The sequence below is a fragment of the Scyliorhinus canicula genome, chromosome 5, assembly GCF_902713615.1.
Source record: "Scyliorhinus canicula chromosome 5, sScyCan1.1, whole genome shotgun sequence".
In the NCBI taxonomy this organism is placed as follows: Eukaryota; Metazoa; Chordata; class Chondrichthyes; order Carcharhiniformes; family Scyliorhinidae; genus Scyliorhinus; species Scyliorhinus canicula.
Genome location: NC_052150.1, coordinates 79151937 through 79164963, shown reverse-complemented (window position 1 = coordinate 79164963; position 13027 = coordinate 79151937). Strand labels below are relative to the sequence as shown.

General features: G+C 45.8%; 1 protein-coding gene across 2 annotated transcripts in view; it reads right to left on the bottom strand.

Moving 5' to 3' along the window:
- Window positions 1-706: 706 nt before the first annotated feature.
- Window positions 707-13027, bottom strand: part of LOC119966079 (tax1-binding protein 1-like) — a 142519-nt gene continuing 130198 nt past the window's right edge. For both annotated transcript variants that reach the window (XM_038797269.1, XM_038797270.1), the window contains 2 exons: window positions 1824-1915; window positions 707-1722 (listed from right to left, as the gene is read on the bottom strand). In XM_038797269.1, the coding sequence (XP_038653197.1) occupies window positions 1521-1722; window positions 1824-1915 (294 nt within the window). In that variant the 3' untranslated portion in view covers window positions 707-1520. The remainder of the gene's footprint in view (window positions 1723-1823; window positions 1916-13027) is intronic.

The window sequence follows — 13027 nt, the reverse complement described above, 5'->3', positions numbered from 1 at the left end:
ATTCCCTTATCTCCTCACTTTGAAGTCACCTCCTCCATACCCCATTGTTTTCCCCAGGTAACTTAGGCAAACACTAATTCACATCTCAAAAACAGTATGTATTGCCCATCCCTAATTGTCCTTGAACTGTGGTGAGGCCACAGAGGGATTTGGAAACAAGGATGAGAATATGAAAACCAAGATGTTGCTTAACCAGGAGCCAATGTAGATCAGCAAGCACAGGGTGAGAGTTAGGATTTGATAAACAAGAGTTTTGGATAATCTCAAGTTCACAGAGAACAGAATACGGGTGGCCAACCTAGAGTGCATCGAGCCGAAAGCTAACAAATACATAGTTGAAGGTTTCAGTAGATGAGCTCAGGTGGGCAGAGTTAGCCAATGTTATGGAGCTGGAAATGGGCAGTCTTGATGGTGGGATGAACATGTGGTTCGATACCAAAGTTGTGAAGTGTACTTCACCCCCAAGCAATTGCCTGGGAGAGCGATGGAGAGCTACACCTGTCAAGAACCCCATCCCCTCAAAACACATCAGATTTTAATATTTCTGAAGCAGGAGCCTCTTGCTCACGGTCACAAAGGAGTCGACTGTACACTGCAGGTGTGACACGTGTTAAAAATGTGTCAAATTTTAGTGGATAAAGCTCATTTTCATTTCCTGCTCAAATGAGTTCCAGTAATTCAAAGGATGACAATGCAACAAACATTATACTTTTGCCAACAGCTGAACCTGCCTTTATTATGAACAGAAGTTCCACTGCAATTTAAAGCTGATATGCCATCACCAGTGACAAACAAAATTTAAATAAAATGTTGAGATCTAACATAATAGCAAAAGTATTCAGAAAATGTATATCAATAAGCATTTACAGAGAAGGGAAATTAAATACCAAGATCACAATGCAGAACAAGTTTAACATTCTAGTGGAAGTGTAATGTTTTACAGAATATATATATATTCAGATACTGTTATCCAGAAGTACACTATTCATTTCTTTAAATTTTTATGGAGTTAGAATGAGATCAAAATTTCAAACTCAGGATTTCAGATCAGCTTAACGTTGATAAAACAAATTCAAATGTCCTACTAAATATCCAAAAATAGTCACAGGTTTTGAAGGATGAAAGACTATACCATTTAGGATCCATAACAGATTATATGTAGGAAATGTGCTTTTGCTTAATGTTCCAGAAGGTAAACTACAATCAATCAATTTTAGGATTACTATCCATGGCATAACGATGTATTGCAAGTAGTGTTCAAATAAGAAAAACATTGTTGTCTTCTACTGCAACTATTCACATCAGTAACTAGCACTGATTAGTCATGCTTTTACATAACAGTTATATGCTGCATTGCATACATAAGATTAAAGATTTTTTGGATATAGCAAAACTACTCTTTAGCCCAGTATTAAAGGCGCCTTTCAGTGATAGTAATATATAGTGTACTAACTAAATTGTTAAAATCCAATGTAACCAACCTTAGTTACAGATCAAGGAAATTAAACAGGCTTTGTAATTTAATCAAAGCTCTGAACACTTTCAGGAAAATGTGTCAGGACATGTTTTTCAAATACATGCTGGTCACAATCTGGTGGAAATTGTTCATTGCACATGGGACACACCTTCCAATGACTTTCAACGTGCTCTTCAAATTTGCTCTGATCATAGTTTGGTGGAAATACCACATCACATAGCGGACACTTCTTGTGAAGATCAAGGCTACAAAATGAAAAGCAAAGAAAATCAATGAATAATTGTTTGTTTAAATAGACGAGGTTACAAGGAAAATACATTTCACAGAATCTAAGAAATAAACTTGCCTTGAATTAAAGCAGAAGTGAGCACCTCGTTCTTGTAGCAGGAATCCTGGAGAATCAGGGATACCTGCTGGTGAACCACTTTCCACTTCATCCTGTCAAAAGTAAGATGACGTTAAGCACTTTAACTAGGAACCCAGAAAGGAAAATTACAGGATAATTAAAGTGCTCACACAGCACAAGAACCACCACGATAAAAAAAAGGTCAGTCCAGAAGCATTTCCCTTAAATTACAATAACCCGATCAAATGCAGGAGTATTGCCAAGTAAAATTTCACATGTATAACTGTTTAAAGTACTAGTATATAGGAACTTTCATTCAGAATGCTCTGTCTTGGTCTGGATTAGTATCAATAACAAAATATCCGCTTCAGAGCAGGTGTGGATTATGGCGCTTGCAGAACAAACTTCTGGGCGGGATTTTATGCACCCCTGCCCCAAGGCATATTTTCCGGCGGCAGAGGGAGCCCGCCATTGGCCAGTGGCGGGATCTTCTGGTCCTGCCGACGTCTTTGAGGTTTAGGGTGTCCTGCACCCTCTGCTTCCGGGAAATGCAATGCAGGGGATACGCCACCAGTGGGAAAAGCCAGAAAACCTTGGCCCCTCTTTCATGCAGTTATAATATTTATATAAATCCACAATCCAGAACTGAAATAATGTGGCACAGTAGGATCCTAATTGAACTTGATAATAATTAGTTAATGATTTCAACAGAATGGGAAAGATAATTAATAAATCACGTATCAGGATTTTTTGATTTTATTTCTGTAGGAGTTTGAAAAGAATGATGTCTAATGTACATTTTTAGCCAACATATTTTCCAACAAGTTTTTTTAAAAAAAGCTAGATGAATAGGTCAACAAAATGCTCATTTGAAATATTTCCCCATTGAATATCATGCCCTCATTGTATTCGCAAGTTGTTTGATCATTGTCTGTTTTTGAAGGAGATAAAAGGGCAGAAACTGGATACATGCGTTTTAAAATTAAAACAGGAATGTTGCAAGAGCAGTCAGATTCGTCTTTATTCTGCCTTAGGAAACAATCAAGATGAAATCCATTCAAAAAACAGGAGCATCCAGTTCAGCTCATTAGAACTATTATTGTTGGTCCACACTGGTTCAGAGAAATGAGTGCTATCTGCCATAAAAGATACTCAAATGCTAATGGGAATGACAAAACGCATTAAAGCCGAATAAGTATTTGACTAAGTTTGTTATATATTTAAGAAAAAAAATGATGTGCAGACATCTACAGGTTCTGTGTTTCTTTTCTAAAATAAAACAAGAGTTATTCAAGTAATTACCATGTTAAGGCCAATTTCAGAATTTTTACTCCATACTGGAGTATCAGGTACATTATTGAATGCTATGAATTCTACAATTTGCTCATGGTCAGTGCTGATTTTTACCAAAGCAAGAAACAAACCATTTCATGACTTTTCAAATTCCTTGATCTTCATCAGAAGTCAAAATTATTAGGGCATAAACTAAGACTCCACACAAATACCTCTTGCGATTGATAAACCACTTTCAGCATCTGCCAATTGTACTCTGTCCAAGCGGGAAGAGTAGCATGGTTATAATTTTATTAGAATAGTTATCAAAACTAGTAATCCAAGACTAATCTAGCCAGGACTAATGCTTGGGAGATAGGAGTTCAAATCCCATCACAACATGTGGGAAATTTAAATCCAATTAATTAATAAATCAGAAATAAAATGTTAGTTTCATTAGTACTGATCACAAACCTATGGATTGTCATACAAACCAATTTGCTTCAATAATGTCCTGCAGGGTAGAAATCCATTGTCCTTACCCAGTCAGGTCTGCATATCACCAGACACACAGCAATGTGATTGACTTGTAACTGCCCTCTGAAGATGGTCCAGCAAGTCAAACAATTGCATCAAACTACTGGATGTGCTGGCCTTGGAAAGGGTCCAGAGGAGGTTCACAAGAATGATCCCTGGAATGAAGAGCTTGTTATATGAGGAACGGTTGAAGACTCTGGGTCTGTACTCATTGGGAGTTTAGAAGGATGAGGGGGGATCTTATTGAAACTTACAGGATACTGCGTGCCTGGATAGAATGGATGTGGAGAGGATGTTTCCACTTGTAGGAAAAACTAGAAGCAGAGGACACATTCTCAGACTAAAGGGACAATCTTTCAAAACAGAGATGAGGAGGAATTTCTTCAGCCAGAGGGTGGTGAATCTGTGGGGCTTTTGCCGCAGAAGGCAGTGGAAGTCAAATCACTGAATGTCTTTAAGACGGAGACTTCTGGTGGCGGCCATGGAGGGGTAGGTCGCACATTTGATAGCTCCTGCCTGTAATGGACTTTTGGACCCTTCTCCCCTGTTTTTTTGTCAGATTTTATGGTATAAAGCAGTGAAGAGTGAGACAGTAAGGAGAAATCCCCCTAGTGTATGGAGAATTGGACCAGAAGTAGCCGTGTGAGACGGCAAAGTCCTATAAGGGAGACGCAAGCAGAGCTGGTAACACAGGACAGCATGGCGGAGGGCAAGGGCCGCGGGGAGACGGCACAGTGGCCAACGGAGCAGCTGGTGAAGTTTTTCTAGGATTACTTCGGCAAGCTGAAGGAGGACATGCTGGACCCAATTAAGGCTTCGATTGATCAAGTGGTTTCAGAATCAGGAAACCTACGGGAGAGCGATCCAGGAGGTGGAACAAAAGTTGTCCGAACATGAGTATATAACCGTGCTGGAAAGCAAGGAGGGGATGATGAACGACTGACAGAAAAGAATGCAGGAGAAGCTGGAGGGCCTTGAGAATAGGTCCAGCAGGCAGAATCTCAGAATTGTTGGCCTCCCTGAAGGCAGTGAGGGATCGGATGTGAGGGCCTATGAGACGGACATGTTGGAGAAGTTGGTGAGGGCTGGGGCGTTCCCACGGCCCCTGGAATTGGACAGAGCGTGAGGAAGCCCAGAGGGAATGAAATGCCGAGGGCCATGGTGGTACGTTTTCACCGTTTCATGGACCAGGAACACGTTTTGCGGTGGGCCAAGAAAGAACGGAGCAGCAAGTGGGAGAACACTGAGTTGCGCATTTATCAGGACATGGCAGCGGATTTGGCCAAGCGTCGAGCTGGGTTCAACCGGGCAAAAACGACCCTCTTTAAGAAAGGGATGAAGTTCGGGATGCTGTACCAGCCCGTCTGTGGGTCACACATGAGGAACGGGACTTCTATTTTGAAACGCCAGACGAAGTATGGCCTATATTAAAGAAAGGAAGCTGGAGGCTAATTAAAAGACACTTGAGCCTTGAAGAAGTACTGTGGCAGTGATTTGTGGTGCTGGATTGTATAAATTTAAGTAGCTCTATGTGAAATAATGGGCTGTGTGGATGGTTAAAGGTTGATCTGTCTTGCAGGGACCTTGTTAGAGGGGGGATGGGTGACTATTTTTCTATAGTGATTGTTTCTTCACTGTTTTTTGTTGTTGTTTGTTTACTGGGGTATGTGATGCTTTTAAAATGTTTATTCATGTGGGGAGGGGGGAGGAGAGGAGAGTACAATTGGGAGACAGACTGCTTGGTGCCAGGGGCTGGAGCTATCGAGTCAGCATGGGTCAGCTGACTCTCGGAAGCGCAGTGGGGGGAGGACAGGTGTTAAGCTGGAGCTTGACTTGGGGGATTGGGTTTTTGGTGTTGCTCCTAGGTGGGTGGGGGAGGGGGGGGGGGAGCTGCTTTGCTGACAGGGGAGGAACTGTTACTCAGGGATCAAAGGGAGGTCGGGAACGGCGATAGTCCGAGTGGGGACTCGAGGAAGTGGAGGGCATGAGCTCGAGGCTGGCCTAAAAAGGGTGATGGCTAGTCACCCGGCGGGGGTTGGAAGCCCCCCATCCAGGCTGAGGCTGATCACATGGAATGTGAGAGGATTGAATGAGCCGGTCAAGAGGGCTCATGTGTTCACACATTTGAGGGAACTGAAGGCGGACGTAGCAATGTTACAAGAGCCACACCTAAAGGTTACGGACCAGACGAGATTGAGGAAGGGGTGGGTTAGCCAAGTGTTCCACTCAGACCTGGACTGAAAGACCAAGGGGATAGCGAACTTGATCAGCAAATGAGTGGCATTCGAGGTAGGGAGAATCGTGTCAGACAAAGGGGTTAGGTACATAATGGTGAGTGGGAAGCTGGAGAGGGTGCGAGTGGTACTTGTGAACATATATGCTCCGAATTGGGATGATGTGGAATTTATGAGGCGGGTGTTAGGTAAGATCCCAGACTTAAGAGTCACATAACCTGATCACGGGAGGGGACTTCAATACAGTCATTGATCCGGAATTGGACCGGTCAAAATCCAGGACAGGGAGGAGGCCGGCCATGGCAAAGGAATTGAAGGGTTTTATGGAACAGATGGGGGGAGTAGACCCATGGAGGTTTGCACGGCTGAGGACGAAGAAGTTTTCCTTTTATTCACATGTCCACAAGGTATACTCTCGCATCAATTTTTTTGTTATGAGCAGGGCGCTAATACCGAAGGTGGTGGATACTGAGTACTCAGCAGTTGCAGTGTCGGATCATGCCCCGCACTGGGTGGACCTACGGGTTAATGTGGAGAGAGGGCAATGCCCATTGTAGAGATTGGATGTGGGGTTGCTGGCGGACGAGGCGGTCTGTGGGCGGGTTAACAAGTCCATCCAGAAATACCTGGAAACAAATGATACGGGGGAGGTCTCTGCAGCGACGGTCTGGGAAACTTTAAAGGCAGTAGTCAGAGGGGAATTAATCTCGATACGGGCCCACAGAGAAAAGGTGGAACGGGCTGAGAGGGACAGGTTAGTTGAGGAGATTCTCCAGGTGGACAGGAGATATGCGGAGGCCCCGGACACGGGGCTACTGAAGGAGCGGCGGAGGTTACAGATGGAGTTTGGGCTGTTGACCACAGGGAAAGCAGTGGAACAGTTGAGGAAGGCAAGGGGGGGCGATCTAGGAGTACGGGGAAAAGGCAAGCAAAATGTTGGCGCACCAGCTCAGGAAAAGAGAGGCGGACAGGGAGATAGGTAAAGTAGAGTAGAGACGGTAATACTGTCCTGGACCCAGCGGTGATGAACAAGGTGTTTAAGGACTTTTATAGTAAATTATATGAGTTGGAACCCCCGGCTGGGGTGGAGGGGATGAGGCAATTTCTGGATCAGTTGAGGTTCCCGAGGGTGGAGGAGGACCTGGTGGAGGGGCTGGGAGCCCCAATTGAGATTGAGGAAATAATCAAGGGGCTGGAGGGCATGCAGTCGGGCAAGGCCCCGGGGCCTGACGGCTACCCGGTGGAATTCTACAAGAGGTTTTCAGAGATATTGACCCCACTGCTGGTGAGGACATTTAACGAAGCATGAGAGAAAGGAGTCCTCCCCCCAACAATGTCGCAGACCTAGATTTCATTGATCTTGAAACGGGAGAAGGATCCGGAATAATGTGGGTCATACAGGCCGATTTCTCCACTGAATGTGGATGCCATATACTGATACTGGCCACAAGGATAGAGGACTGTGTCACAGGGGTGAAAGGAGAAGACCAGACAGGATTGTTAAGGGCAGGCAACTCAAGGCCAATGTTCTAAGGCTTCTCAATGTTATTATGATGCCCTCAGAAGGAGAGGAGGCAGAGGTGGTGGTAGCGATGGATGCGGAGAAAGCTTTCAATCGGGTGGAGTGGAATTACCTGTGGGAGGCGTTGGGAAGGTTTAGGTTTGGTAAGGGCTTTATTGAATGGGTGCGGTTGCTCTATCAGGCACCAATGGCGAGTGTGTGTACAAACCAGCTGAGGTTGGGGTATTTTGAACTACGCCGAGGGACGAGGCAAGGGTGCCCCCTCTCCCTATTACTGTTTGTTCTGGCCATAGAGCCATTGGGCATGGCGCAAGAGCCTCTAGGAACTGGAAAGGGCTGGTTTGGGGGGGTGGGAGGGGTGGAGCACAGGGTCTCACTCTACGCAAATGACCTGCTCTTGTACATTTCAGACCCGTTGGAGGGGATCGGGGAAGTAATGCAAATCCTGGTGGAATTTGACAATTTTTCGGGGTATAAATTGAACATGGGGAAAAGCGAGATGTTTGGGATCCAGGCAAGAGGGCAGAAGAAGAGATTGGGAGAGCTGCTTAGAATGGAGGGAAGAGCTTTCGATATCTGGGAACCCAGGTGGCTCGGAAATGGGAGGTACGACACAAGTTAAACCTATCCCGGTTGGTAGAACAAATGGAAGGGGACTTTAAAAGATGGGACATGCTCCTGCCATCACTGGCGGGGAGGGTACAGACCGTGAAAATGACTGTGCTTCCCCAGATTTCTGTTGTCTTTCAGTGCCTCCCCATTTTCATCCAGAAGGCCTTTTTCAAGCGGGTGAATAAGATTATTTTGGGCTTTGTGTTGGCGAGTGAAACCCTGCAAGTGAAGAAAGTGTTGCTAGAGCGCAGTCGGGGGGAGGGTGGGTTGGCGCTGCCAAACTTCTGCAGTTACTACTGGGCAGCTAATATAGCCATGATTAGGAAGTGGGTAGTGGGGGAGGGGTCGGTATGGGAGCGGATGGAGGCGGCATTATGTAAAGACACCAGTTTGGGAGCACTGGTAACGGCACCTCTTCCGTTCTCGCCAGCCCAATACTCCACAAGTCCGGTGGTAATGGTGGTTCTGAGGATCTGGGGGCAGTGGACGAGATATAAGAAGTGGAGGGAGCATCGATTTGGACCCCGATTTGCAACAACCACAGGTTTGTATCGGGTAGGCTAGATGGCGGGTTCCGGAGTTGGCAGAGGGCAGGAATTAGAAGGATGAGGGATCTATTTATAGATGGGAACTTTCCCAGCTTGAAAGCTTTGGAGGATAAATTTAAATTGCCAGCAGGGAATGGTTTTAGGTATTTGCAGGTGCGCGACTTCCTGAGAAAACAGGTGCCGGCCTTTCCACTGCTGCCGCCATGGGGGATACAGGGTAGAGTAGTCTCCAGTTCCTGGGTGGGAGAGGGGAAGGTATCGGATATTTACCAGGAGCTTTCAGAGGCAGAGGAAACCCCGGTGGAGGAGCTTAAGGGCAAGTGGGAGGACGAGCCTGGAGGAGAAATAGAGGCGGGTCTATGGTCGGATGCCCTAAGAAGGGTTAATACCTCCTCATCGTGTGCCAGGCTTAGCCTGATACAATTTAAAGGTAGTCCACCGGGCACACATGACAGTGGCTAGGATGAGCAAGTTTTTCGGGGTTGAGGATAGGTGTGCAATGTGCGCGGGAAGCCGAGCAAATCATGTCCACATGTTTTGGGCATGCCCAAAGCTTAGAGATTTTGGCAGGGTTTTGCTATGGCAATGCCCACGGTGCTAAAAACATGGGTGGTGCCGAGTCCGGAGGTAGCAATCTTTGGAGTGTCGGAAGATCCGGGAGTTCAGGGGGCAAGAGAGGCCGACGTCTTGGCCTTTGCCTCTCTGGTAGCCTGGAGACGGATCTTATTAATGTGGAGGGAATCGAAGCCCCCGAGTGTAGAGACCTGGGTTAGTGACATGGCTGGGTTTCTCAGTCTCGAAAAAATAAAGTTTGCCTTAAGAGGGTCAATAGTAGGGTTCTCCCGGAGGTGGCAGCCGTTCGTCGACTTTCTTGGGGAAAATTAAAAATGTCAGCAGATGCAGTATTCCGGGGTGGGGGGGTGGTTTCAGATTGCTGTATGGTTGAGGTGTGTGAAAATTGGGCTGGGGGGGGGGATGTCTATTTTACCATGTTGATGTCATTGTTTTTGTTACTGTTATAAAAATTTACAAATACCTTAATAAAATATATTAGTAAAAAAAAGACAGAGATAGGTTTTTGATCAATAAGGGGATATGGGGAGAAGGCAGGAGAATGGGGATGAGAGAAGTATTAGCCATGATTGAATGGCAGAGCAGACTTGATGGGCCGAGTGGCCTAATTCTGTTTCGATGTTTTTTGATCTTGCTACAGAAAAGTCAAATCATAGTAAAGCAAGAGAGACCAACGATGTTGACAAAGACAATGAAAACAGCAAAGATAAAGTTGACACTCCAGTCCTCCCCACCAACATCTAAGCACTTGTGTCAACATTGGGAGAGCTGTCCCACAGACTAATTGAGCAACAGCTTGACATAGTTATACTCAAGTGGTCAGCATCCTGACCAATCTACCGGTCGCAGATGCATCTGGCTATGACAAACTTGGTACGAATGGCCACTGCACTGTTCCTGTGGCGATAAAACCCCATCTTCGCACTGAGGAGGCCACCCTCAAATCACCTAGTGTGGCAGTACCATCATGTGAAACAGGAAACGCTCAGAACCAATGTACTAATTCAAAACTCGGTATCTATGAGGTTTTGCAAATCATCAGTAGCAGCAGAATTATATTCAACCCTAATCTGTAAACTCCTAGCTTGGCATATCCCTCACTCTGCCATCATCATCAAACCAGGGACCAACCATGGTTCAGTGAGGAACATAGGAGACCATGCCGGGATAGCCAAAAATGAAGTGCTGACCTGATGAAGTTACAAGCTAAATAGCAAAAGCAACATGCCAGAAATAAATACCTAAATCTATTTTTTATATAATCTTTATTGTCGCATATAAGCTTACATTAACACTGCAATGAAGTTACTGTGAAAAGCCCCTAGTCGCTACATTCCGGAGCCTGTTCGGGTACACAGAGGGAGAATTCAGAATGTCCAAATTGCCTAATACCTACAACCAAAAGATCGGAGAAAACCCCCGCAGTCCTGCCACATTAAGTCATGGAGGTGAACAATTGAATTAAAAAGCAGAGGCTCCAAAAGCACCTCTATCCTCAATCAGGGACGAGCCCACTGCATCAGTATGAAGGCTGAAGCATTTGCAACCATGTTCAGCCTGAAATACCGAGTTGATGATCTAACTTGACCTCCTCCTGAGATCCCCAGAATTAGATATGTCAGTATTCAGCCAACTGAATTAACTCTATGTGATATCAAGAAATGGCTGACAGCATTGGATGTAGCAAAGGCTATGGGTCCTGATAACATCCAAGTTGTAGCAGCTTCAGAATTAGATGAACCCTTAGCCAAGCTGTTCCGGTGACAACACAGACACCTACCCAACAATGTGGAAAATGTCCAGGATATCCTGTCCACAAAAAAGCCGGACAAATCCAATCCAGCCAATTACCGGCTGATCAATCTACCCTCATCAGCAGCAAAGTGATGGGAGGTATCGCGACAGTGCTATCAAAGGGCTCAGCAACAATCTGTTTACCGATGCTCAGATTGCATTTTGTCAGGGCCACTCAGCTCCAGATCGCATTACAGCCTTGGTCCACACATGGAAAAATGTGACAATGGGAGACAGATTGCCCTTGACATCAAAGCAGCATTTGACAATGTGGCATTAAGAAGCCCGAGCAAAATTTAAGTCAATGGGAATTGGAGGAAAATTCTCCACTGGTTGAAGTCGTACCTAGCACAAAGGAAGATAGTTGTGGTTGTTGAATGTCAATTATCTCAGTTCTTGGCCATTATTACAAGAGTGTCTCAGGGTCGTGTCCCTTGGCTCAAACATCTTCAGTTGCTTCAATAACCTTCTCTCCACAATAAAGTCAGGAGTAGGGACGTTCTCTGATAATTCCAATGTGCAGTCCATTTGCCACTCTTCAGATGTTGAGGCTGTCCACTCCCACCTGTAGCAAGACTTGGACAACCTTCTGGCTTGTGCTCATAAGTGACATTCACACTCCACTAGCACCAGGCAATGGCCATCTATAGCAAGGGAGAAAATCTGACAATCTCCCTTTGAAATTCAATGACATTTGCTGGATCAGTGCAGCTTCAATAATACTCTCAAAGCTCCACACTATCCAGACAAAGTGGCTTGCATGATTGGCACCCCATTCACCACCTTCAATATTCTCTTCCACCAATGGCACAGTGCGACAGCAGTGTAAACCATTTACAAGATGCCTGCAGCAACTCACCATGGCTCCCAGCATCTTCCAAACTCATGATCTTTACCACATGGAAGGACAAGGGAAGCAGATGCCATGGACACGACTGCCTTAGAGATCCCCTCCAAGCCAGTCACCATCGTGACTTGGAACTGTGTTACTGTTCCTTCACTGGCACTAGGTTGAAATCCTGGAACTCCCTAACAGCACCAAACTGACTGCAGCAGTTCAGCAACATTCTCAGGAGGACCCCACATTGTTTAAGTTACGCTACATGATCTTCACTGGCGGGACAGCCCACAGACAACATGAAGCGGGATTCGCCCCAACGGAATTATTGATGGGACGACTGCGCGCCAGACTAAGCCTATTTCCCAATTTGGAGGGGAAGGTGCGAGTCCAAGCAGAAGAGTCAAAAGTGTGATGATGTGCCAGGAGGTCCGAGAGAACATTTAAAACTGGAGATGCCGTATACGTACGGAACTTCGAGGGTTGGATCCCTAGAATTGTATTGGAGAAGACAGGATCTCTCTCCTACAAAATCAAGGTCCAGGGAAAGGCCATGAAAAAGCTCCTGGACCACCAGAGGAGTCAGGAGCCCTTTCCAGTGGAAACCCCAACCCAACGCGAGTAGCAGCCACCTCCAGCATAGGGTCTGAGCCCACGGGGGATCCTAGGTTCATTCCTCCCTAGAGTGAATGGAAGATGAGGAGGCTGATTTTCCTCCAGAGGCCAGCACAGAGGATGAGCCCGCTTTCTTACCCTCAGGTGCTCTTCCAGAAGCAGATGTCCTTAGACCGCTTCACTACCCCTCGATCTAGCTTCACCTGCCACAGACTCGAGGCCGAGTGCCAAAAGGCTCCATCAGCACGGGGTGAAACGGACTTGAGGGGGAAAGGATGTTTAACCCTCGTGACGACCACAGGGGATCACTGACTGATCTCTCCATGGGCTTCGTAGAATGTGAGTAGCCGTGTTGCTCCCCAGTGGGGCATTAAACATCAAACTCCAGACCTGGACCAGCAGTTCCCAATAGTTTTTGTCTGGAACATTTTGTACAGCGTGGCTGTGGCCTTATTTGTGTTGAAGAATAAACCTGTTTTGCCTTTTAGCTTGCGCCTCCTGGAATTTTTACAGTGGCTATTTAAAGAAGGTTGAAAAATTCACCTAACTTCGGCTCGAGCCAACGGAAGTCAGTTCATGGTTTATAGGTTACCTGGCTGGAAAAGAAAAGGGCAAGCAAGCCATTGGTAGCATAGAATCAAATATGGTGAATTACTGAG